The 24,957-nt window shown below is 34.8% G+C and overlaps 1 protein-coding gene and 1 pseudogene across 8 annotated transcripts in view; one reads left to right on the forward strand and one right to left on the reverse strand.

Annotated features, from left to right (window-relative positions):
• The window catches only part of KDM6A (lysine demethylase 6A), a 175,506-nt gene that overhangs the window by 107,604 nt on the left and 42,945 nt on the right, over window positions 1-24,957 (forward strand). For 3 of the 8 annotated variants that reach the window (XR_004900873.1, XM_028522705.2, XM_036016294.1), the window contains exons 9-17: window positions 7,457-7,550; window positions 10,232-10,358; window positions 14,637-14,735; window positions 15,108-15,327; window positions 15,886-16,020; window positions 16,468-16,623; window positions 17,182-17,277; window positions 18,405-18,506; window positions 19,214-19,609. Coding sequence is in view for 7 of the 8 variants with exons in the window: in XM_028522705.2 (XP_028378506.1) it covers window positions 7,457-7,550; window positions 10,232-10,358; window positions 14,637-14,735; window positions 15,108-15,327; window positions 15,886-16,020; window positions 16,468-16,623; window positions 17,182-17,277; window positions 18,405-18,506; window positions 19,214-19,609 (1,425 nt within the window). In the remaining variant the exon portion in view is untranslated. The remainder of the gene's footprint in view (window positions 1-7,456; window positions 7,551-10,231; window positions 10,359-14,636; window positions 14,736-15,107; window positions 15,328-15,885; window positions 16,021-16,467; window positions 16,624-17,181; window positions 17,278-18,404; window positions 18,507-19,213; window positions 19,610-24,957) is intronic. The other 5 variants (XM_028522707.2, XM_028522706.2, XM_028522708.2 and 2 more) reach the window with 5 other exon arrangements.
• LOC114505916 lies at window positions 14,247-14,377 on the reverse strand (annotated as a pseudogene).

Below are 24,957 nucleotides of genomic sequence, written 5' to 3' on the forward strand. Positions count from 1 at the left end.
TTGTCTTTGTGTGGCTTATTTCACTTAGCATAATGCCCTCCAGGTTCATCTGTGTTGTTGCAAATGACAAAATTTCTTTCTTTCTTAAGGCTGAAGTACTTTTCCATTGTATTTATGTATCACACATCTTGATCTATCTTTTTACAGACATCTAGGTTTTTTCCACACATTGGGTACTGTGAATAATGTTGCAGTGAACATGGGAGTTATAGATAATCTCTTTGAGATAATAATTTTGTTTCCTTTGGAAATATACCCAGAAGTAGGATTGCTGGATTATATGGTAGTTCTGTTTAGGTTGGGTAGTTTTAATGGGATATTATCTCACCCTCACCCATTCTTAGTAGGTTTAGAAAATTGGATTGTTACAGGCGTCTATGTACATCATTATGTACCAGCTCTAAATAAAGGTACTTTTGTTTTTCTGTATGATGTCATATCTCCAAGTAAATACATTATGAAATATTGTTGGACATTTATATCAATAATTAACTTTCCCATATTATTAGCTAGGATGTCCAGAACCTTCTTCTTTTTTCTTGATTTTTAAAAAGATTTTAATTTACTTTTAGAGAGAGAGAAACATGTGAGAGATACATCAATAGGTTGCCTCTCACATGCTCCCATCTGGGGACCTGCCTACAACCTAGGCATATGCCCTGACTAGGAATCAAACCAGCTACATTTTGATTCACAGGTCAATGCTCAGTCCACTGAGCCACAACAGCCAGGGCTTTTTCTTGATTTTAATGAAATAATAAACAGTTCACCATCTAAGTTCTTACTAGCCTTTAATGATTAAAGATGCAGAATAACTGAAAACATTACTTATTTTTTACTTAAGACAATTTTTTAATTTTTCTATTGCAGTTGAGATACAATATTATATTAGTTTCAGGTATACAACCCAGTTATTACACTTCATGTAATTTATTAAGTGATCACCCTAATAAATCTAGTATCCATCTGACACCATAAATAGCTATTACAATATTGTTGACTATATTCCGTATGCTGTACTTTACATCCCAGTGATGGATCTATAACTGCCAATTTGTACTTCTTAGTCTTTTCACTTTTTTTACCCATCCCTCAACCTTCCTGCTATCTGGTAACAGTTGAAATGTTCTCTCTCTGTGTCTGTTTCTGTTGTGCTTGTTTGTTTATTTTGTTTATTTTTTTAGATTCAGTTCATAGATATGCATTGCCATTTTATTATTCAGTTTTTTACTTTTTTCCTTTTTCGTAAAGAATACCCTTTATCGTTTCATGTAATACTGGTTTGGTGGCGATGAACTCCTGTAGCTTTTCTTGTCTGGTAAGCTCTTTATTTGTCCTTTGATTATGAGTGATAGCTTTGCTGAGTAGAGTAATCTCAGTTGTAGGTTCTTGCTTTTCATCACTTTGAATATTTCTTGCCATTTCCTTCTGGACTGCAGTTTCTGTTGTGAAATCAGCTGACAGTTTTAAGAGAACTCCCTTGTAGGTAACTAACTGCTTTTCTCTTACTGCTTTTAAGATTCTTCTTTGTCTTTAACCTTTTGCATTTTAATTATAATGTGTCTTGGTGTGTGCTTCTTCGGGTTGATCTTCTTTGGGACTCTGCACTTCCTGGATTTGTATGTGTATTTCCTTCACCAGGTTAGGGAAGTTTTCCATAATTTTTTCATATAGGTTTTCAATTTCTTGCTATCTCTCTCTCTCTTCTCCGTGCACCCCTGTAATGCATATGTTGGTATGTTTGAAGTTGTCCGAGAGGTTTCTTATACTATCCGTATTTTTTTGGATTCTTTTTCTTTTTGCTGTTCTGAATGGGTGTTTTCTACTTTCTTGTACTCTAAATCTCTGATTTGATCTTCTGCTTCATCTACTCCACTGTTGATTCTGTAATGTATTCTTATTTCAGTTAATATGTTCTTCATTTCTGAGTGGTTCTTTTTTATATTTTCTAGTTCTGTTTTCTATTTCCTATCTCTTGACTTTTTTACCAAATTGATCTACTCTTCCCCTAAGTTCCTTGAGCACCCTTATAACTAGTCTTTTGAACTGTGCATCTAGTAGATTGCTTGTCTCCATTTCCTTTAGTTGTTTTTCTGGAGTTTTGATCTGTTCTTTCATTTGGGCCATGTCTCTTTATCTCCTCATTTTGGCAACCTCCGCATGTTTGTTTCTATGTATTAGGTAGAACTACTACAACTCCTGGGCTTGGTAGAGTGGCCTAATGTAGTAGATGTCTTGTAGGGTCCAGTGGCATAGCCTCTCTTTCACCACAGCTGGACACTCTAGGTTCACCAAAGTCCCCACCTTCCCCTACCCAATCCGTGCGGGGTGTGTATACCCTCCTATTGTATTTGGGCCTTGATTTCTATTGATATGTCAGTTGGAGGGATTTATCCCCAGGCTGATTATCTGTAAGGATTGGTGGCTGCAACCATTGTGGAGGATCAGCTCTGCGGGGGCCCATCCCACAGAGGAGACTTCAGCAGGGTTCTGGTACCTGCTGAGTCCTCCCCTTGAATGTGTTCCTTGTGGAGCAGGTTGGGTGGTACTTCAGTGTAGTCTGAAGCTGGGTGTGCTGGCACTGTGGTCTTCCAGGAGGTTCAGGCCATGGTCAGCTGCCATCTCTCCCCTGCCCAGGGCTATGTAGCATGAACTAGACAGCTTTCTGCAAATGGCTGCTACTTGTGCTGGTCTTGGAGGTGCCCAGGAGAGGCCATACTGTGACTCAAGGCTGGCTGCTGCTTGTGCCGGGCCTGAGACCACTTAGCAAGAGGTCTGCAGCATGCTGAGGTCAGATTCTTTTGGTTTGGTAGGTTTTAGGAAAGTCTGAAGCATGAGCCAAGATAGGCCATTTTTATGGAAAAGCCACTGGGAATGGCTTGGGCTGGGACCCCAAGTTGGGTAGGGCAGAGTGTCAGTGAATCACCCAGGTGTGTCAGACTGTGTTGGCCATGTTGACTAAGACTCAGATATGGTGCCTACCCACTGGTTCTTTCTCGATGTAGCTTCTTTATGTCCTTAGTTGTGGGACTTAGTGGCTCAGTTAGATTTTAGGTAGTTCTCAATGGTGGTTGTTCGGTAATTTAGTTGTGCTTTTGATGTGGTTGTGGGAGGATTTGAGTATTGCATTTACCTATATCACCATCTTCACCAGAACCAAAACATTTCTTATTTTTGGATAGTCCAAAGTTAAAGAGCCTGAAAGAATACATAGTGAAGTATCCTCCTCCCTTCTTTTCCCTAGCTACCGACTCCTGAAAGCCACTGGTGTTATCATTGTTTTTCATATCCTTCCAGAGACAGTCAGATCCATATGTGTGTTTACATATATTTGTTTTCTTTATTTTATTGAAGAAATAGCCAATTATATGTTCTCTTGACCTTCCTCAAAATTTTTTAAATTTATTTTTGTATTTTGGAAAAGATTGCATGTCCCTACAGGTATCCTTGTATTATATCTGTTTGAAAAGATTTACTGTAACTAACCTCCCTTGAACGAATAGTTACAAGTAACATTATTATGAATAACACTGTATAGGAATTACTAGGTTTTTTTTTTTTTAAGATTTTATTTATTTATTTATTTTTAGAGAGGGAAGGGAGGGAGAAAGAGAGAGAGGGAGAGAGAGAGAGCGCAACATCAATGTGCGGTTGCTGGGGGCCATGGCCTGCAACCCAGGCATGTACCCTGACTGGGAATCGAACCTGCGATGCTTTGGTTCGCAGCCCGTGCTCAGTCCACTGAGCTACGCCAGCCAGGGCAGGAATTACTAGTTTTTTAATAGTTTATTTTTTATTAAATTTTTTCCATTACCATTTATCCCTGCTAAGGCATTGTCAGTGTTATTTTTAACATTGTCTTCTAACTATCCAGCTATAGTTTATTACCAAAACATTGTAGACTGATTTTATTTATGTATATTATACCTAAAATTTCTAAAGAGAGAAAAATAAATTTCAGCTGATATTTAAAGATACAATATATCATGATTGTATAGGGTTTATTCCATAAATTCAAAGATGATTCAATATAAGGAAATGTATTCACAAAACAAAAAGCATTGTAAAGAAAACTAACAATATGGTGAGGAAGGAAGAAAGTTTTTTTTTTTAAAGTGATTAATGATGTGAAAAGAAGAGAAAAACAGTATGCCTAATAATAGGTCACAACCTTAGTATTCTAAAAAAAAATGAACAAAACAAAACAAGCTATCTTGGTCAAGGGGATAAAAGACATAAAGCAGAGATACTCAAAATAATATGACCTTGGAAATGGAAGCAGTTAAAACTATCATAGGAGACTACTTATCAGAATTCTGTGCAAATGAATTTGAAAGTTAAATGAAATGGACTACTTTCCAGAGAAATATAGATTAGCAAAATTGACTTTTATTAAAGTTAGAAAGATTATAAAATGATAAAATCATTATAAAATGAAATTCTACTGTATATATGTACCACTTTTTTTATCCACTCATCTATTGATGGGCATTTGGGTTGCTTTTATACCTTGTCTATTGTAAATAACGATGCCATGAACATATGGGATGTATATATTTTTTTTGAATTAGTCTTTTGGGTTCCTTCAGATATATACCCAGAAGTGGAATCAGTGAGTCATAAGACCGTTTCATTTTTAATTTTTTGAGGACCACCCTCCATGTTGTTTTCCATAGTGCCTGCACCAGTCTGCATTCCTACCAACAGTGCAAGAGGGTTCTCTTTTCCCCACATCCTTGCAAACACCCATTGTTCGTTAATGATAGCCATTCTGACAGGTGTGAGGTAATATCTCATTCTGGTTTAAATTTGCATTTCTCTGATAATTAGTGACATTGAGCATCTTTTCATATGTCTATGGGCTATCTGTTTTTTAATTTTTTTTTAGGCTGTTGAACATCTGTTGTATTGTTTTTAAAGATTGAAAAGGAGAGAAACATCAATGTATGGTTGCCTCTTGCACGCCCCCGCCCCCCCTCCACTGGGGACCTGGCCTGCAACCCAGGCATATGCCCTAGACTGGGAATTGAACCAGCAACCCTTTGGTTGGCAGGCTGGTGCTCAATCCACTGAGTCACATGAGTCAGGAAACATCTGTTACATTCATGCATAGTACAGTAGTAAACCACAGATTTGAGTAGAGTTTAACTGTAGAATTTGGTATTGATTCTCTTACTCTTTTACTCTCTCCTTCCTGGGATTTGTTACCTCTCATATAGCTCTTGTGATAGCTTCTCTCCCTCCCTTCCCACTCTCTAAAAATAAATAAATTAGTTAAACTTTAAATAATAAAGTTGCATTTTCTGATTTTTTTAGGGATGTATACTTCACATGTTTTTTTACCTTTTATGTGGTCTTAGTCCATTGCCTATTTTTCTGCTTATGTATTTCAAGTCAGAACTATAGTCTTCCTTATGATTTGTGCTGTTTTGGCCATATCATATAAGTTCTTTGTCATTTCCAGGAAATATTTTACTATATTTTCTTCTCTTAGCTTTATACTTTGACCTATCATATTTAAGTCCATAATGCAGTTGCTATCTTTTTGTATATGGTGTAAGGTAGAAATCCAACTTCGTTTCTCAATATTTAACCTGTTTTTCAAGTGTTCTTTTCTTACTAGTTTTTGTAAGTATGTTTTAGTATTTTTTGAGGAAATTCCACATAGCAGTCTTCCTAAAATATGAATCTGATCATGTTACTTAAATTCATTTCAGTGGTATTCCATTGTCTTAAGATACAGTTTGTAGTCTTTTTTCTTTTCTTTTTCTTTTTTTTTTTTTTTTAAGATTTTCTTTTTTAATTTAGAGAGGGGAAGGGAGGGAGAAAGAGAGAAACAAACATTAATTGAATGCCTCTTGTATACTTGCAACTGGGGACCTGGCCTACAATCCAGGCATGTGTCTTGACTGGGAACTGAACCAGAGACCTTTGGGTTTGTGGGATGATGCTCACCCCACTAAGGTACACCAGTCAAGGTCAGTCTCTTGTCTTTAACATGGTCTAGGAAGGTCTCTGTGAAGTCGTCTCTGCTTGTCTCTGCATTTGCTGCCCAACCTGCTGGTTCTCTAAACTTAACACATATTCCTTCTTCCTCTAGCAAGTAGCATACTGTTATTGTACATAATACAGTATGTACAATATGTTTACTTGCTTTTCTCTTTGTATTCTTCACTACACGGTGGTCCCAGCAGTTCCTGTTGTGTACTAGGTGTTCAATAAATATTTATCATTTGAAGGAATTTAGTTGAATAACTTGGTCCTTATCCTTCATTAACCATCTAATTGACTTTTTCAGATCAGATTAATGTTTAGGGGGAACTGATTCAGCTGATGAATAAAACTTTATGTAATAACTACTGTTAATCTTAATAGATCTTCAAATCTTCCTCATGTTGACGTAATGTATTTATGTAGCTCCTTGTTTCTGTAGCTTTTTACTTATTTAATTTGATTTTTACAGCAATTCTAGATAGACGATCTGGCATTATTACCTCTGTTTTAGGGATGTTAAATTATAGGTTAAGTGATTTGCCCGAGGCTCAGACAGCTAGTTTTGTATTTGAACATATGTATTTTGGAGAAAGATTTGTTGGCTTAGGCAGCTGTGTACTATTAGTGGTATGAAAAAAGCCACTTCAGTCCATTGTTTTGCTGGGTATGTTTTAAAGGTAATATTTATGAGGTTTTCTTCATTGGCTTTTCCTCCCTGCCCCCAGCCCCGCCTTTTATTGAGTTATCTTAAGGTTTACAACTTGCAGTAACAGTTTTCAGTCATATCAGTACTTTTGGGGAGAGAACTGTGGGTAGATGGTTTCATTTGTAGATTTGCCTATGGAACCTTAAATAAACATTGTGTAATACATTACAAACTAACTGGGAAATTTGGTGTCTTAAAAATCATATGTATTATAAATTTTTTCATAGGAATTTTTTAATATGCCTGAAACTATATCTTTTAAACTTAGATTTTAACTGCTTTTGTACTTAGAATGTGTAAAGTACTTTGGCATGTGCTCTATTGTTAGTATGGAATTTTTGGGGAACTTGTATTTCTAGGCAGGCAGATTATGCACTTGGAGGTAGAATACTTCCCTAGCTTTATTAATGTTACTAAATAAAGTTGAAATCATTTATATTATTAACTAGGTTGAGATGATTTTTGAGATGGTTTTCTTTTTAACTGTTGAGATTTCGGAAATTCTTAATAGGTCATACTTTAGTGCTACTTCATATTGAATGGTTTACAGGTATTATTTACTCTGAAGCATGGCCTATTAACCACAACTGTCTAGTGTTGAAGGAACATTCAGTAATGGAATTAGTACTTTTTCTTTCAGTTGGTTTAAAAAATATGTTTCAAGTATCAGTATTGTGTGAGTCTTAATATATGAACTGGTTCTTTAAATATATTAATTTTATTTTTCTTTAAATCTTTTTTTTTTCTGTTCTATAGAGGAAGTATCATTCTGCAAAGGAAGCTTATGAACAACTTTTGCAGACAGAAAACCTGTCTGCACAAGTAAAAGCAACTGTCTTGCAACAGTTAGGTATGTATTAGTATACATTTAGTGTAATATAAGTACTTCTCTTTTGTTTCTTACATATCAGGAATGGTAAATATGTAGCTCATGTATTCTATTCCTTTTCCATCCTTTTCCCAGATTTGATAGAATTAGTTTGAACCCAAAGTATTTTCACCCTTTGCCAAGCATTGTCTATTTCACAGTCCATCTCATTACAATTTGTTAGTATAGCTATTTCATTTAAATTTTCAAACTTATTCTCTAATACTTAACCCATGGGTGAAAGGGATTGAATATTTTATTCTAGATATGCTAGCACTCAGTAAAATTCAGTGATTTGCTTAAAGTCAGTGGCTGGTGAGCTTGTTTTCATAGTTCTATCAGTAATATTAAATTAAACTTTTTATATAAAAATTGTGGAATATCTAATGCTATAGTTTCTGTACACATACAATTCTATTCTAATGTTGAAAATAAAGGAATGTAACTATTTGGATGTAATGTGTCACTATTACCAAGGAGATGTAATGGAGTTCTCCAGCATTTAATTGAGTCATGTTTCTTGTCTTAAATTTGGTATTTGGGTGTTGTTGTTTTTTTAAGCTTTTGTTTACTTGTTTTTGGTCTCACAAATACAATTTATATCCAACATAGTATTATGAATGTTTTCATAATACAACTGTTTTTAATGTAATTTTAAAATCAGTTAAGCTTAGATTTTATCATTATCTTCATGATATTAGTACGTGTGGTATGATTAATTATACAAAGTAAACACACTGCCTTTAAAGTTTTTGTTTTTAATTTAATCTGTGGCTAGAATTTTACTTGAGTTATCCATACTTTTAAAAATTGTGAAAGTATTTAAGTATTTGTCTTTAATGGTTTATATATAATATTTGAGTAATTCGAATTTGTATCTTTAAATATAAACAAATTTACTGATACAATAAAAAAAGGTTTTATGTTCTTAAGTACAAATGATGCCTTTAGAATTAAACAGCTTACTCATTCAGCTAATATTAAATATTTGATACGAATTGCTCTTTTTATGCACACCATTTATCATTAAGTTTTTATGCATTTTAGCTGCTGTGAATAAGGCGTCAACAGCAAAAACACATATACCTTTTAAATTTAAGAAATTGATTGAAATAGTTTTGGTTTTAGTTATGTCTGAATTACCTTTCCTCTTTGGCATTGGCTTACCATATTTTAGAGTATATAAGTAAACTTTTCCATGGTTTTAAAAGGAAAAAAATACTTCCACTAATTGAGTCTAATATATGCCTGAACATCAATCTTTTCTAGTTGCTTGTTCCTGCTGCTTAAGTAGCTCCTCTAGAGCCTGTTACTCTAGGTCCTGTTCTTAATAGTTGCAGGAGAGATAAGGGAGGAACAAATGAATAATGATATGATTGACTTACATTTCCATAAAACACAGTAATTCAGTCCCCTTAAAATATCTTTTGCAGCATAGCAACTATAATAAATGTCAGGAAATAAGGGTCCTTATTTGTTATATATACTACAGTGTATACACAAAGAAGCAGAATTGATATTATGTACTTACATTGATCCACAACTGAAATAGGATTCCCCAGCAAATTAAACCACATTATTTTGTGTGTCTTGAAGGTTTAGAATGCAGTATTTCATGATCCAGTCCTGTGATTGCTTATGCCACCATTTATGTATTTATTTATTTATTTATTTATTTATAAAGAATAAAAATTGTTTTTAAAGTGCACAACATGATGTTTTAAAATACCTATACATAGTGAAATGATTACTACAGTGAAGCTAATCAACACATCCATCTTTTCACATAGTTACCATTTGTTTTTGTGTGTGGTGGGAGCATCTGAAATCTACTCTTAACAACTTTTCAGTATACATTATACTATTATTAACTATGTCATTCTCCTATACAGTAGCTTCTCTAGCCTTACTCATCCTAAATAACTACAACTCCATAATCTTTCGTCAACATCTCCCCATTTTCCCACCGCCCTCTTTCTGGTAATCACCATTCCGTTCTCTGTTTCTATATGTTCAGCTTTTTAACAGTCCACATATAAGTGAGAATATGCATTATCTAAATTTATTTATTAAATGTTTGTTGTACCCATTTTGTTTTACTTTTATTCGCACCACATGAATATACTTACAGCCTTTTGTATTTTTTAATTGTCAAATACCTTACAGTTTGTACTTATGTAAGTTGTGAATATATGTGGCCTACATCAGTAACATAGGGTATGTGTGTATTTTACTCTGGTCTATTACTGATTATATAGTCTTATATTTATTTCTTATATTTACACTGTCTTGGAGATTCTTAAAATGAACATAACTTTTTATGTGCAATGGTGATATAAATTTAACATCTTTATATGTTTTGTTTCATAACTTGGAATGTTTTCAGATACCAAAATTAGGAACTATAGTTTATAAGTGTTAAGTAAATGCTTAAAATTGTTTTAATTTCCCTGGAGTAAAAGTTTTTCATAGCTTTGATTGTACCTTCCTGTGAGAAATAGGTTTTCATATGATCAGAATTGGTAATTCAAAATTTTGAGAGTATACATCAAACTAAATGAATTAATTGACTGAAAAGAGTACTTCTATTTTCGGTTTGGTATTCTTAACAATAGAAGAACAATTAAATCATTTAGGTAAATATTTTAAATCATTTACTGTAGGTTGGATGCATCACACTATAGATCTCCTGGCAGATAAAGCCACCAAGGAAAACTATGCTATTCAGTATCTCCAAAAGTCCTTGGAAGCAGATCCTAATTCTGGCCAGTCCTGGTATTTCCTTGGAAGGTGAGACTTATCAGACACTTCAGTTTTGCTTTTGTTTATTCCAGCTAAGAGATTTGAATTATGATCTAAAGTGTTAGTTTATATTTATAACCCAATCATTGTATTTTTCCTTTTAAATATATTATAACAAAGGTTTGTGGAAGTCAAAAAATAAAAGAAAGCTTCTGAATCAGGTAGTTTTCTCACCATAATCTAGTCTTCCAGAACATTTCTTCTTTTGCTTATTGGATTTTCATTTGACTTGAATTGTTGCTGTTTTCTTTAAAAGTCATATCAGATTGTAATTCTTTATTCAAGTACTGAAATGCTTTTTCTTGTGATTTTTTTTTCTTTTATTTCAATCATTGTTCAAGTACAGTTTTCTCCCCCCTACTCCCATTCCAGCCCACCCACCCAACCCTCCCCCCTTCCCCCCATTACCCCCCACCCCTAGTTTTTGTCCATGTGTCCTCCAAATTTGTTCCTGTAAACCCTACCCATTCCCCCCTGAAATTCCCTCTTCTCTCTCCTCTGGCCACTGTCAGACTATCCCCTATTTCAGTGTCTTTGGTTATATTTTGCTAGTTTTGTTTTGTTTTGTTTTGTTGTTTAGATTCCTGTTAAAGGTGATATCATGTGGTATTTGTCTTTCACTGCCTGGCTTGTTTCACTTAGCATAATGCTTTCCAGCTCCATCCATGCTGTTGCAAAGGGTAGGAGCTCCTTCTTTCTTTCTGCTGCATAGAATTCCATTGTGTAAATGTACCATAGTTTTTTGATCCATTCATTTACTGATGGGCATCTAGGTTGCTTCCAGCACCTAGCTATTGTAAATTGTGCTGCTATGAACATTGGGGTGCAAAGGTTCTTTTGTATTGGTGTTTTAGAGTTCTTAGGATAGAGTCCCAGCAATGGAATTGCTGGGTCAAAAGGCAGATCCATTTTTAGTTTTCTGAGGAAGTTCCAAACTGCTTTCCATAGTGGTTGTACCAGTCTGCAGTCCCACCAACAGTGCACTACTATTTTCTTTATATGTCAATTTAGCAGAACAGAGAACTCATTCTGACTGGGACTACCAGTAGCCAATGGAACCTTGCTATTTATAATTTTGATTAATGATATATACTTTAGAATGGACATATTTGATTAATAGATCTATCTACATAGTTCTTGAAATCTTTCAGTGAGAAAGTAGAAGCATTATTGAATACATTATCATGTAATGAAAATAGTTTTCTGAAAGTCTATAAACTTGTCTCTGTACTTTGAATGTATGAATTGTGCTTATTGATTCTATGAAATATACCTTATGTGTGTGTATGTAATAGATTATATTTTGGACCGTCATCAGATTGTATTTGGTTTCTAATTGGTTTTAGCTTTTATGGAATGGTGGAAAGAAGCATTTAGTTAGGAGCTGAGAGACAGGGATTCACGCCTTGGCTAGGCTATTTGTGGAGTCATGAAGGTACAGTTATCCTTCTTGAGGCTTTAATTTAATTGTCTTTAACCAATTATATGAGAGGGTTGTATTAGATCAGTGGTTCTGAGTAAGGGCTGTTTTGCCCCATAGGGGACGTTTCATTATGTCTTGAGACATTTTGGTCATCACAACTATGGGGAATGCTACTGTCATCTAGTTGAGACAGCCCTGTACAATAGGGACTAGATCCTAGGTTCACCAAGTACTTTTTTAATTATACAGGGCCGTATCAGGGGAGCCTAGTTAAGTTTCATTGGAAAAAACTAATAAAACCTCTTGGCAGTTGGACTGAAGAAGTGTGTTTGGGCACATTGGTTTTCTACTTTCACTTTGTAGGAATGGAATGTAAAAACATCGGTTTCAGTAATTACTGCTTATTGCAGTGGTTAGACAGATTTGTCTATAAGTCTGGGATTTATCTTTGATTTAACAACAACAACAAACAGAACATGTTTTCTATTATCTGTTAAACAGTTCCTTTCTTTGTGGTGTCTGTCCCTGTTTGCCATTGTTAATGGCAGTTTTTCCTGTATTCTCCTCTTGTAAAACAGTTTGCAGATGCTGTCTGACACTTCTTTGTCTCAGTCACTGACATTTCTTGTATTGCCCAATCCACAAGATTAGTTATTCCTTAGGCTTATTTTTACCTCTCCCTTAATAGGTGTCCTATGTTCTTACACCTTCTCTTTCACATGGTTAAATTCCAAATCTAGATTTCTGTACTCCAAGGTATTAAATTCCAGAACCACATGTCCTATTCTTTACTCATTTTAATGTCCTCACCTCATGTCAAAATCAGCATATTTCAAACTTCATTTATTATATTCTTCTATAAACCAGCTTCTCCTTTTATTTTTCCCAATGATACTCACTTTTTCCCCTCCCTTTAATCAGGCTTGAAAACTGTATTATAGCTTGTCCTATAGATGTTAAAGCGTGCTGCATTAATGAACACTTATTAATTAGTTATTAATAAGTGTTCATTAGTTATTTAGTTATTTTAATAAATAACTAAAGGTTATATCACTGCAATACTTACAGTACAGATTTGAGAAAACACACACACACACTCCCCATTTTGCTTATATAACTTGATCTCTGGTTTTCTATATAGTAAGAGGCTTTAATTTTATAGAGTTAAAAACCGAGAAAAACCTTCTGTATTGGTAAGATTTGCTGAATCAGATTTCAGTTCTCCTTTTCTAAATAATAACAATGAAGGCAGTAATTCTTTAGTTTGTGAAAAATACGAACATAAGACACAGTTACAACTCTACTCCCACCCCCTATGAATATCTAATCAATCCGTCGTTGGTTTATTGTTTCCCTCATCTTTCTCTTTTATGCCATTTTCATCACTTTAACCCCAATTTTGGCCTGTTCAAACCAGTGAGTATAGCCACTGTTTTTACTGTCCACAATTTATTTTCCTTTTAGTTTATTGTTAGCAGATTAATATCTCTGTAAAGTTCTTTTCATTGCAACAGTCTCCTTAGTAGAACAAATGTCAGGGTATTCTTGGGCTGGATTTAAAACTCTCTACTCTTTGTATCTGTGTTATTTTATATGCATTAGGTTTTGTGCATACTGTTCAGACAACCTTTTGAAATGCCTTCTCTTGTCTTCTCTGCCTGAATCAGTGGTTCTTAGTTAGATCTTTGGATTACATTAATCAGTAACATTCCAAAGAATAATTATCAGGATTAAAATGTGATGGAAGAAAACTGAAATTGGGATGGTCAACATACAATACACTATACAAACGATGTATTATAGAATTGTGTACCTGAAATCTATATAATTTTATTAACCAATGTCATTCCAGTAAATTCAATTAAAAAAGTAAAAACATGGTATTTGGGCAAGTAAAAACAGTAATGTTTTTTTTTTGCTGTGTACTCAGCCAATAGTATTTCAAAATAAGTAAATTATAGTTACATATATTAATTAGCTTAATGGAAAACATACATATGTATGTATGTATGTGTTGTTTTTCCATTTTGTTTGCTTGCCCAAATTGCTATATACTGGCCAGTAATTGGAAATCACTGATCTAAACAACATGCATGTACACATATTCAGATCCCTTACTCTTACCGTTCCCTTTCTTTCCTAAATCCTGTAGTGTGTATTACGGTATCTTCTACCCTAAATTTCTCAAATCAATTATTATCTCTGCTAGCCATTTAATATGGCATCATGACATTTATAATGTGTCTTTGATTCTTAACTGAATTGTAATTTCTTTGAAGACAGGGACCGGGGGTTTTTGTTTTTTTTCTTTAGTGCCAAACAATAAGAACATAATTTCTCTATTTATAATTTCAGCTGCTATTCTATGTATCCATCAGGTACCATCTGCATTTAAAAAAATGAAAGGTCCTTGAAACGTTAACCATACCTTGCTACTCTTAATGTTTGTAATAATTAGCTTGATATTAACTATGTCTTATGTTTGTATTTTTCACAAATTAAAAAATTATTGCCCTCGTTGTTACTATTAAACTGATAAGAACAGATACTACACTTGCTCTTAGCCAAAAGGCCAAGAAGCGATTCATTGTTATTATTTAGGAAAGGAGAATGGAAATCTGATTCAATTAAAATACTTTAGCACCTATGGGATAGACTATAATATAGTTTTTACTGAAGGGTTTAATTAGTGTACATTGTAATTATCCTATACACAGTGACAAACATTTTAGCTTATTAGGTCTTGTCATTTGCATTGACATATAGTCAATCCTTATAGCAAATTAATTAATGTGTATTAATGGAAATTGCTTGATTTTTCCCCCCTCCCCCTTTCCTCTTAGGTGCTATTCAAGTATTGGGAAAGTTCAGGATGCCTTTATATCTTACAGGCAGTCTATTGATAAATCAGAAGCAAGTGCAGATACATGGTGTTCAATAGGGTAAGACTTTGTATTACAATAATTGTAACTGATACACAAAGACAGTTGCATCACATATAATGTACATTACTTTTTTTTTAAAGATTTTATGTATTTATTTTTAGAGAGGGAAGGGAGGGAGGGAGGGAGAGAGATAGAGAGAGAGAGAGAGGGAGAGAGAGAGAGAGAGAGAGAAACATCAGTGTGTGATTGCTGGAAGTCATGGCCTGCAACCCAGGCATGTACCCTGACTGGGAATCGAACCTGTGACACTTTGGTTCGCAGCCTGCGCTCAGTCCACTGAGCTACGCCAGCCAGGGCACATTACAGTTTTTATCATGTTGTGAAGCCAAACAGTTCTTTGTTGATTTTTTTTGTAATTTCTCTTTCCAGTGTGCTATATCAGCAGCAAAATCAGCCTATGGATGCTTTACAGGCCTATATTTGTGCTGTACAATTGGATCATGGCCATGCTGCAGCTTGGATGGACCTAGGCACACTCTATGAATCCTGCAACCAGCCTCAGGATGCCATTAAATGCTACTTAAATGCAACCAGAAGCAAAAGTTGTAGTAATACCTCTGCACTTGCAGCACGAATTAAGTATTTACAGGTAAAATTTTTAAATAGCAGTTTTTTAAAGGCATGTTTCTCTATGACACTCAGGCAGGAGGAGGGTGGTTGGAAAGTTTGTCTAGTTGTGTTGTCTATAATTTGTTTCCATATCTTGTAAACATACCATAGCTTGTAATATTATTTTACTTTTCATTTGAAGTAAGATATGCAGTATTTTAAAAGATGCACTTTTGCACATTTACTCTGTTGGTACATATTAATTTACATGATTTTTTTTCTATGTACTGTCTACATTTTTAAGTTGTCATAGCATTTTAGAGAAAAGAACACAAACATTGTCTTTCACTCTTGCTTGGAGTTTCATGAGAAGACAGCTATAAGAACTCTAAAAACAGATCTCAGCTTTGTTTTAATTTTCACAAAGGTTTATATTTCGGTTACCCTCTTTATACTTAGTATCTTTCTGAAACCCCAAATTAAGAATCTATTTTCTTATAAAAAAAACAATTAGTTGTAGCATTTAGGAAGATTTAGTGGACTTGCTCTTACTCAAGTAGGCTTGTGTTAAATTTGCTTTTTACATAATTTTTCCTAGGCTCAGTTGTGTAACCTTCCACAAGGTAGTCTACAGAATAAAACTAAATTACTTCCTAGTATTGAGGAGGCATGGAGCCTACCAATCCCCGCAGAGCTTACCTCCAGGCAGGGTGCCATGAACACAGCACAGCAGGTGAGAAGTTGGGTTATGTTCTGCAGGTGCCCAGCTTTAAGGGTTCTTTTCAATCTGTAGTGGTCAAGCATATTTTACTAAGCACAGGAGGCTTTTATTAATGAAAGGCCTTTTACTTTAATTGTAAAGGGAATCTAGATCAAAGTAAAACTCCCTCTGATATGGGAAGAAATTTTGGGGTGCCAGTTTAGAACCTTTGTGCAGTTTCATGATTTTGAAAGAGATTTCTTAAAATAATGCTGCAGTGATTTAATTTTTAATGCAAGTTTTTCAAAGGAAGGTACACATTCCTCCATTGATGATTCATTTGATTTTGATTTTCAATAATTGCAATCAGCGATGTCCACATAGCTTTGAAAAGTATGCAGCTTGTAAAGTTTTATAATTTGAAGGAATGAATTAAGAATATATAGAACCCTATTTTTGTCTTCCTTCTGTGATTCTTAGGCATGTAAACCTCATCATCCAAATACAGAACCTGTATTAGGCCTCAGTCAAACACCAATTTCACAGCAATCCTTGCCACTACACATGATTCCTTCTAGCCAAGTAGATGACCTGTCCAGTCCTGCCAAGAGGAAAAGAACATCTAGTCCATCAAAGGTATATATTTTAGAGAAATAGAAAATCCTGTCAAAAAAAAAAAGAACCTCTCAGCTGCCCTGAACTTGTGCAGTTTGAACATCTCCTGTCCTTTGTTTTAAATCTGTGGACATCAAAGAGTTAAAGGTTTGAGTTTTTCCATTCCAAATTCTTACTATCATATTAAATATAGAAAGTAGGGATAAATTTGCATTCATAAAATCATTTTATTCATCTCCCTGCCGTTAAGATTGCAGCACACTTTTCATTATCACTTTCTACTGACATTGGAATAAATTTCATGTTGGATCTAGTAGACAGTGTGATATTTAGGATAGCCATTTGGGCCATAGTTTAGGGGTGGGCCTTTTTTGGGTGGTTTATTAAAGATACAATATTTTTAAGATTTGTGATTTTTCCAAATTTATTATGCATGTAAAATTATTTTTAAAAAGTTAATGTCATAATATCTTGTATGTGTAAATATTCCAATCGTAGTCATTTGGCCTCAATTAGTCATTGTTATTATCACTATAGATTTCACCAAATATTTTTAAATTTTTTATTAATTTTCCTCAGAATACTTCTGATAATTGGAGTAGTGGCCATACAGTGTCACATCCTCCAGTACAGCAACAAACTCATTCATGGTCTTTGACACCACAGAAATTACAGGTATGTGAGATATGTTTTTGACAAATTGTTTTTTCTATTAAAAAAGAGTAGAGGTAGTAAGCTTAAAGTTTTTAAAGTATTCTTAAAAATGAATAGTAGTAAACTCAATTAATATGCACATGAGTAAAATGAACCCACATTTACCAGATTAATAGAGATAATTCATTCTTGTTTTCATTTATTTTCAAATGGTTCAAACTGCTTCAGTAGAAATATATGGTGTATAAAGTAAATTCTTTTTCCAACTCATGACCCTAATTGTTCAATTACCCTCCTAACAGACAGCCAATGTTCATAGTTTATCTTTCCAGAGATATGTTGTGGATGTACAAGAAAATATATATCTCCCTTCTCACATACATTGTTGTTATTCTTTTTTGCATAAATGGTAGAATGTTATACTGTTAATGATCTCTTTTATAGACCTTTTCATGTCACTATATAAAGGGCTTCCTTATTCTTTTATGGAACACCATATTTCCTTATGCAGATGTTATACCCTGATTTAAGTAGATCACAGTCAGGTCTGATCTTCTTCAGACTTTTCCAAACAGTGCTGCTTTGAGTGTACTTGTCATAATGTATTTTTAAACTTAAAGAGCTTTCTGTGTGAATACTGAAAAATATTGTGTTAAAGAGTAAAAGTTTGTGCCCATTTATCTCAGTAAACCTTGAAATGAATGTTTATTTTTTATCACTTTTAAAAAATTGAGATAAAATTGGTATACAAACAGTATTTGTCGCAGGTGTATGACTGTGTAATTCAATAAGTGTATGCAGTACAAAGTGATCACTACCAAAAGTCTAGTTAGCATCTTTTACCACTGACCCTCTTTATCCACTTTGACTTGCTAACCCCCTTGCCCTCGGGTAACCACTAATCTATTCTTTGTGTCTGTGAGGTTCTTTTTTGTTTGAATGTTTATTTCTTTCTTAACTTTCTCCAACTTCTTGAAAGACTTCATCTCGGGGTTGATTACTATTGGTCAGAAATTAGTGTCTTTGACTAGAAAGTGGTTTGGAGTTTATCTAGTCATTTCAGGGAAAGGTTGTTTAGAATAATGAGTTTGAGCTAGTTTCTTGGTAAGTCTTTGACTATATTCTTTTTTCTTCTTTTCTTCTTCTAGCACTTGGAACAGCTCCGTGCAAATAGAAATAATTTAAATCCAGCACAGAAACTGATGCTGGAACAGCTGGAAAGTCAGTTTGTCTTAATGCAGCAACACCAAGTGTGTATAGCATTTCCCCCCCTAAAATTTGGTAGCATTTGGAGTGTTTTTATTGACTGAAACATCGTTTTTAGAGCATGTTCATGCCTACTTCTACTTTTTCCTAGTATTTATATAATTGAGTAATCTGTGCTTCTTGTAATATTAATAGTAGGCAGATTTTTAGGATAAAACAGCTATAAATTTAAGTTTGAACACAAGACTTTGCATTTTATTCATTTAAATGCTATTTTGTATGTATCCTATGGGTTTTTCACATTATTTAATACTTAATAGGCTATCTGTGTCAAATTGAGGTGGGTTTTCTTTAGTGTTTGTTCAATTTGAAAGGTTTGGCGTGTAAATCTAAGAGAATGAGATTTTAAGATACCCTATTTTGTGATTGAGAAAAAGACATAAATTCCAGAGTTGTTTTCCATAATATTCAGCTGCTTTCTTTAGTCATTACTAAAGGGATGTTTATTAAAAATGAGGCTAATTTCTGCTTTTCTAAGGAAGTTAATCTAAATAGGAACAAACATAATGATTTCTTGTTTTTAAGGCGTATTTCCACCTAGAAAAATTAAATGTTGGATAAAATCAGAAAAATTAAATGTAGGGTAAAATGCTGGTTATACATATACCTTCATAATCTGATTCTTTCCTCCATGGGCCACACAAGCAGCATGGTTTTTTTTGTTTGTTTGTTTGTTTGTTTTTTTCAACAGATGAGACAGACAGGAGTTGCACAGGTACGATCTACTGGAATTCCTAATGGGCCAACAACTGACTCATCACTGCCTACCAACTCAGTCTCTGGCCAGCAGACACAGCTTGCTCTGACTAGAGTGCCTAGCGTCTCTCAGCCTGGAGTCCGCCCTGCCTGCCCTGGGCAGCCTTTGGCCAATGGACCCTTTTCTGCAGGCCATGTTCCCTGTAGCACATCAAGAACGCTGGAAAGTACAGACACTATTTTGATAGGCAATAATCACATAACAGGAAGTGGAAGTAATGGAAACGTGCCTTACCCGCAGCGAAACACACTCACTCTACCTCATAACCGCACAAACCTGACCAGCAGCGCAGAGGAGCCGTGGAAAAACCAACTATCTAACTCCACTCAGGTAATATGACTAGCTGCCTTATTGGCTTCTCATATAATATTTGTGTTTATTTGGTTTTATTCATTTTGAAAGGAGAAATAAAAGTTTGAAGAACTGGTTTTATAGGCATGTTTTGGTACTACAGTGCTATTACTACATTGTGACTCAGTATATTTGTGCAGAGTGTATGTTCTTTTCCGTTATAAAATTCACACACACACGCAGATAATAATGGAAAGTTTGAAAGGAAAACAATCATAAAATTCCCAAAACCCACTGTTAATTTTTAGTGGCATTATAAGCATTTATGTAATGTTACTTAGTTCATTTCTGCATGTGTTTGCCCTACTTGTGATCAGGTGCTATGCTAGGTGGTAGGTATTCATTCTGGTAGGAGAAAAAGACCATTAATGAAGCAATTACTAGAAATTACTATGAAGTGTGACTTAGATGGAAAAGTGCTATCAGAGTACCTAGGAGGCCAGATGACCAAGATTTTAGAGTCTTCAGAAATTAGGGAATTTGGCAGGGGAGAGAGAGCTGGTAATGTGTGCCTAGTGAATAGATTATAAGTGTAGATTATTATACATTAAGAGGGGAGGATGAAATACGAGGCTAAAGGAGGTAGAAAAAATTGTCTGATTTGTCTTAGAGGCAAAATGGAGCCTGTAAAGTCTTTAAAAGAGAGTTATGGATTTCATAAGCATTATTTTTATCAGTTAGGGTACTGTATTTTACGCAGTAGTTCACTGTTAGATACTTAATTTTTGTTATTTTAATTCTGATTATTTATGCACATGGCTTTTCCTATATTTTGGATTGTTTTCATGGAACGGGTGCTTCAAATGGATCAAAGAGTAAGCATGTTAAAAAATGTTGCCAATACATATTGCCAAATTACTTGTACTTGTACTACTCTACTATAAAAAATATTTGACTTATTGCCTTAGGTTAGCCTTATATTGATAAAATGAGATAAGTTCTTTCTCTAAGGCTGCTAAGTTTATTCTTGAAGTGGCTTTTGGTGGAACCATCCCTGCTAGAGTGATTAATAGTTTTATTCATTATTAAAGAAATGTTCAGCACCTACTATGTACATGTCCTGTTCTAGACTCGGAGGAAAAATCAAAGAAAACATGCAAAAATGTCTTAATTCGTATAGGTAAATAAGGATAATAAAGAAGCATATATGTAGAGAAAATACATTTACAGTATTTATTGAAAAAAATAATCCATGTATAAGTGGACCCATGCAGTTCAAACCCATGTTGTTCAAGGATCAGTATTTGGAAGGTAGAACCAACAGGATAGGCTGACAGAGTGGTGTCTGAAGAAGAGGAGTCTAAGCCAGTCTAACCAACTAGAAGGATGGGTAATGCTAATTCAGAGAAGGGAACTCAAGACTGAGCCTAGGGTCATTGTAGTGTAATGGGTCAGGAAATTAAAGAACTAGCAAAGAAGATGAGAGTAAGAATGATCAGCAAGGTGATGGGAGATCAGGAGAATGTGAGTAATGTCCTGGAGGGAAGTAAAGTCTTTTAAGGAGAAGAGTGTGATAATGTATAAAGCACATAATGCACAGAGGTCAGGTACAGTGAGGAGTATAAAATTGACCATCTGAGCTGTTTGTTGACATTGCTGAGGTCAGGAAGCTACAAGCTAGAGGTCAGATTCACCCCATGACCATGACCTGCTTTTTGTTTTTGTTTTTTTACAGCCTATAAACTAAGAATGATTTTTGCATTTCTTAAAATTTTTTTTAAAGATTTAAAAAAATTTTAAGTATATTTAACTGGTTATACTATTATGCCTGTCTCACTTTTTTCCCTCTTCATGCCCCTTCACCCTACATCCCCCCTCCCTCCAACATTCCCCACCCCCTTACTTCATGTCCATGTGTGGTACATATAAGTTCTTTGGCTTCTCCATTTCGTGTACTATTCTTGACCTCCTCCCCTATTTTGTGCCCTACCTATTATGCTTCTTATTCACTGTACCTTTTCCCCCATTCTCCCTCTCCCCCTCCCCACTGATAACCCTCCATGTGATCTCCATTTCTGTGATTCTGTTCCTGTTCTAGTTGCTTAGTTTGTGTTTGTTTTTTAGGTTCAGTTGTTGATAGTTGTGAGTTTGTTGTCATTTTACCTTTCATAGTTTTTTATCTTCTTCTTTTTCATAGATAAGTCCATTTAATATTTAATATTAAGCTCTTACTAGAGCTTGGTGATGATGAAGTCCTTTAACTTGACCTTATCTGGGAAGCACTTTATCTGCCCTTTCATTCTAAATGATAGCTTTGCTGGATAGAGTCATCTTGGATGTAGGTCCTTGCCTTACGTGACTTGGAATACTTCTTTCCAGCCCCTTCTTGCCTGTAAGGTTTCTTTTGAGAACTCAGCTGATAGTCAAGTCTTAGGGGGGCACTCCTTTGTAGGTAGCAGTCTTTTTTTCTCTTGCTCCTTTAAGGATTCTCTCCTTATCTTTAATCTTGGTTAACTTAATTGTGATGTGCCTTGGTGTGTTCCTCCTTGGGTCCAATTTCTTTGGGACTCTCTGAATGTCCTAGACTTCCTGGAAGTCTAGTTCCTTCGCCATTTTGGGGAAGTTTTCCTTTATTTTTGTTCAAATCAGTTTGCAATTTCTTGCTCTTTCTCTTCTCCTTCTGGCACCCCTATGGTTTGGATGTTGAAACATTTGAAGTTGTCCCAGAGGTTCCTCAGCCTGGCCTCATTTTTTTGGAATTTTTGTTTCTTCATTCTGTTCTGGTTGGAAGTTTATTTCTTCCTTTTGTTCCAAATCGTTGATTTGAGTTTTGGTTTCCTTTCCTTCACTGTTGGTTCCCTGTATATTTTCCTTTATTTCACTTTGGGTAGCCTTCATTTCTTCCTTTATTTTGTGACCATACTCAATCAGTTCCGTGAGCATCCTGATTACCAGTGCTTTGAACTCTGCATCAGACAGGTCGTCTGTCTCCTCATCACTTAGTTATTTTTCTGGAGTTTTGATCTGTTCTTTCATTTGGGCCATATTTCTTTGTCTTGGTGCACCTGTTACAGTGTAAGGACCAGAACCTTATGTATTTGCCAGGGTGGGGCAAACCACTTCACTGTGTTGTGGCACTATCTTTGGAAGAGGGGTCCAAAAGAGAACAGTGTTGCTTGCTGGACTATGGCCCCTCTGTACGTCACTTCCCTCACTTCCCACAAGCCAGTTGTGCCCTTTCAGGTACTGATTCCCAGGTATGTGGGCTTGTGTACATTCTAGGACTCTGTGGGTTTCTCCAATGAACTCTCCTGTGAGACTGGGAGTTTCTCCCACTCCCGCAACTCCCACAGATTTTTACAGTCAGAGGTTTTGAGGCTTTATTTCCCTGCGCTGAAACCCTGGGTTGTACGGTCTTTCTCACTCCCCAATTGTTTCTCCTGGGCACGCAAATGTGGGATATATCAGTCGGCCAGCCACCTCCTTGCCCGCCCAGGCTGTCCATCTCTTCCCGTCCTACTACTCTGGTTTAATGTTTCTTCTTTAACTCCTTGATTTTTGGACTTTCATACAGTTCCATTTTCTGGTAGTTCTTGGTGTTTTTTATTTTTAAATTCATTGTTATCCTTCTTTTGGTTGTGCAAGGAGGCAAAATGTATCTACCTACACCTCCATCTTGGCCTGTACTCCAGTTTTTGAATTTTTAAAGTGTTGTAAAAAAAGGAGAATGTATGACAGGTTATGTGACCCACAGAGCCTAAAGTATTTACTATCTGACCCTTTATAAAAAAGATTTGCTGATATTTGGGTAAGAGCAATTTTAGTGGATTAGTGGTGGGGGGAGGCAAAAGCCTGCTTGTAGTTGGATTCAACAGAAAATGGAAGGAGAACAATTAGAAGCAACAAGTATAGGCAATTCCAGTACAGATACATATAGTCACGTGGGCTTTGCACTGCACAATGCTAGGGGTGCCATTCCCACAGACCATGACATAAAAGGGAAGCAGAGAAACAGGTATCTGAAGGGAAAGTGGGATTAAGAGTTATTTTTTGTTTTAAAACAAAAAATTAGTTTTTGTTTTTAAAAAGATGGGAGAAATAGAAGATAAAGAAATTTAAGATGGATGAAAGCTAATGGGAAAAATTCAGTAGAGAGATAGAAATTCATACAGGAGGAAGAGGAGAGAATTGTTAGAATAGGTGAGGATGGAATTTTGGGGATTTAGTGTCTTTAAACATTGAAGGATAGTTAAATGGATAACATGAGGTTTTCGTTAGAATGCCTATAGTTCTAAGGTGTAGTTGGCAGTTAATAAATGAGAACCTTTGTTATGATGGTAACTTATTCTATTATAGTTCTTTACTCTATCTATTTCCCTGGCTTTCTTAGTTGCTGAGATTTTCAGTAGATAATCTCTTATATATTTTGGAAATTTGCTATCTTTTAAAAACATAATTTTAGTAAAAGAACACTCAGTTTGCTGACCACAAGGCCTCTGTACATGACTGAATATTAAGTGACAGAGAACCCCAGCCTTTGTTTCACATGTCCTTTAAGGCCACTATCTATAGGAGCTTTATAATTTAGGTATTACAGTTGGGAAAGTTGTCTAAAATATGCTGTTGAACTGATTCTAGGTCAAAAGTTTCCCAAATGAGGTTGATGCATGATCAATACAATTGGGAATCCTGTATCTCTGGTATTAATATAATTAAATAGGCTTTTTCAATAATGTCTTATATAAACCTTTTCAAATATTTTTCTCAAGTCATAGTGATAACTAGACCATTGATAGAACTGTATGATGGGGGGAAACAGAAATATGTATTGATTTATATTACAGTTTTAAAGAATTTATTCAAAGGTACTACTTGCAATATGAAAGTAAAATTATGAATTATAGGTGATTGTTCAGTAAGTGCTCTAAAGAATTTATAGCTTAAGATATCTTGATTTGCAGAGAGATGATATAAAGTGGTTACTTTTTTACTTGTCTGCATATTATAATCAGTATAACTTGTTAAATGATTAGCTTCTGAGTAAATATTTGATGAAAACAAATTTTGACTGACCCACTCAGATTCTTTCTTGGGTAATATTTTAATTATTGATATGCTTAAAATATTACAGTCTTTTTACTTTATGAAAAGTTTTCATATGACTTAAAGATTTTATCTTTTAACTACTACTGTGATTAAACTTTCAGTTATTTATTTAATCATTTAAAACCAAATTGCACTTCTGTGCATGTTATTGATATATATCAAGTTTTCTTGTATCTAGTTTTTTTAGATAGTTTCTTGAGGGACATGCTTGCTGGTTTTAATTAGATGATTTATTGCAGCCTTTAGTATGTAAATATCTTATCAACTCCATTTTTATTCTT

Source organism: Phyllostomus discolor, chromosome X (assembly GCF_004126475.2).
Source record: "Phyllostomus discolor isolate MPI-MPIP mPhyDis1 chromosome X, mPhyDis1.pri.v3, whole genome shotgun sequence".
NCBI lineage: Eukaryota > Metazoa > Chordata > Mammalia > Chiroptera > Phyllostomidae > Phyllostomus > Phyllostomus discolor.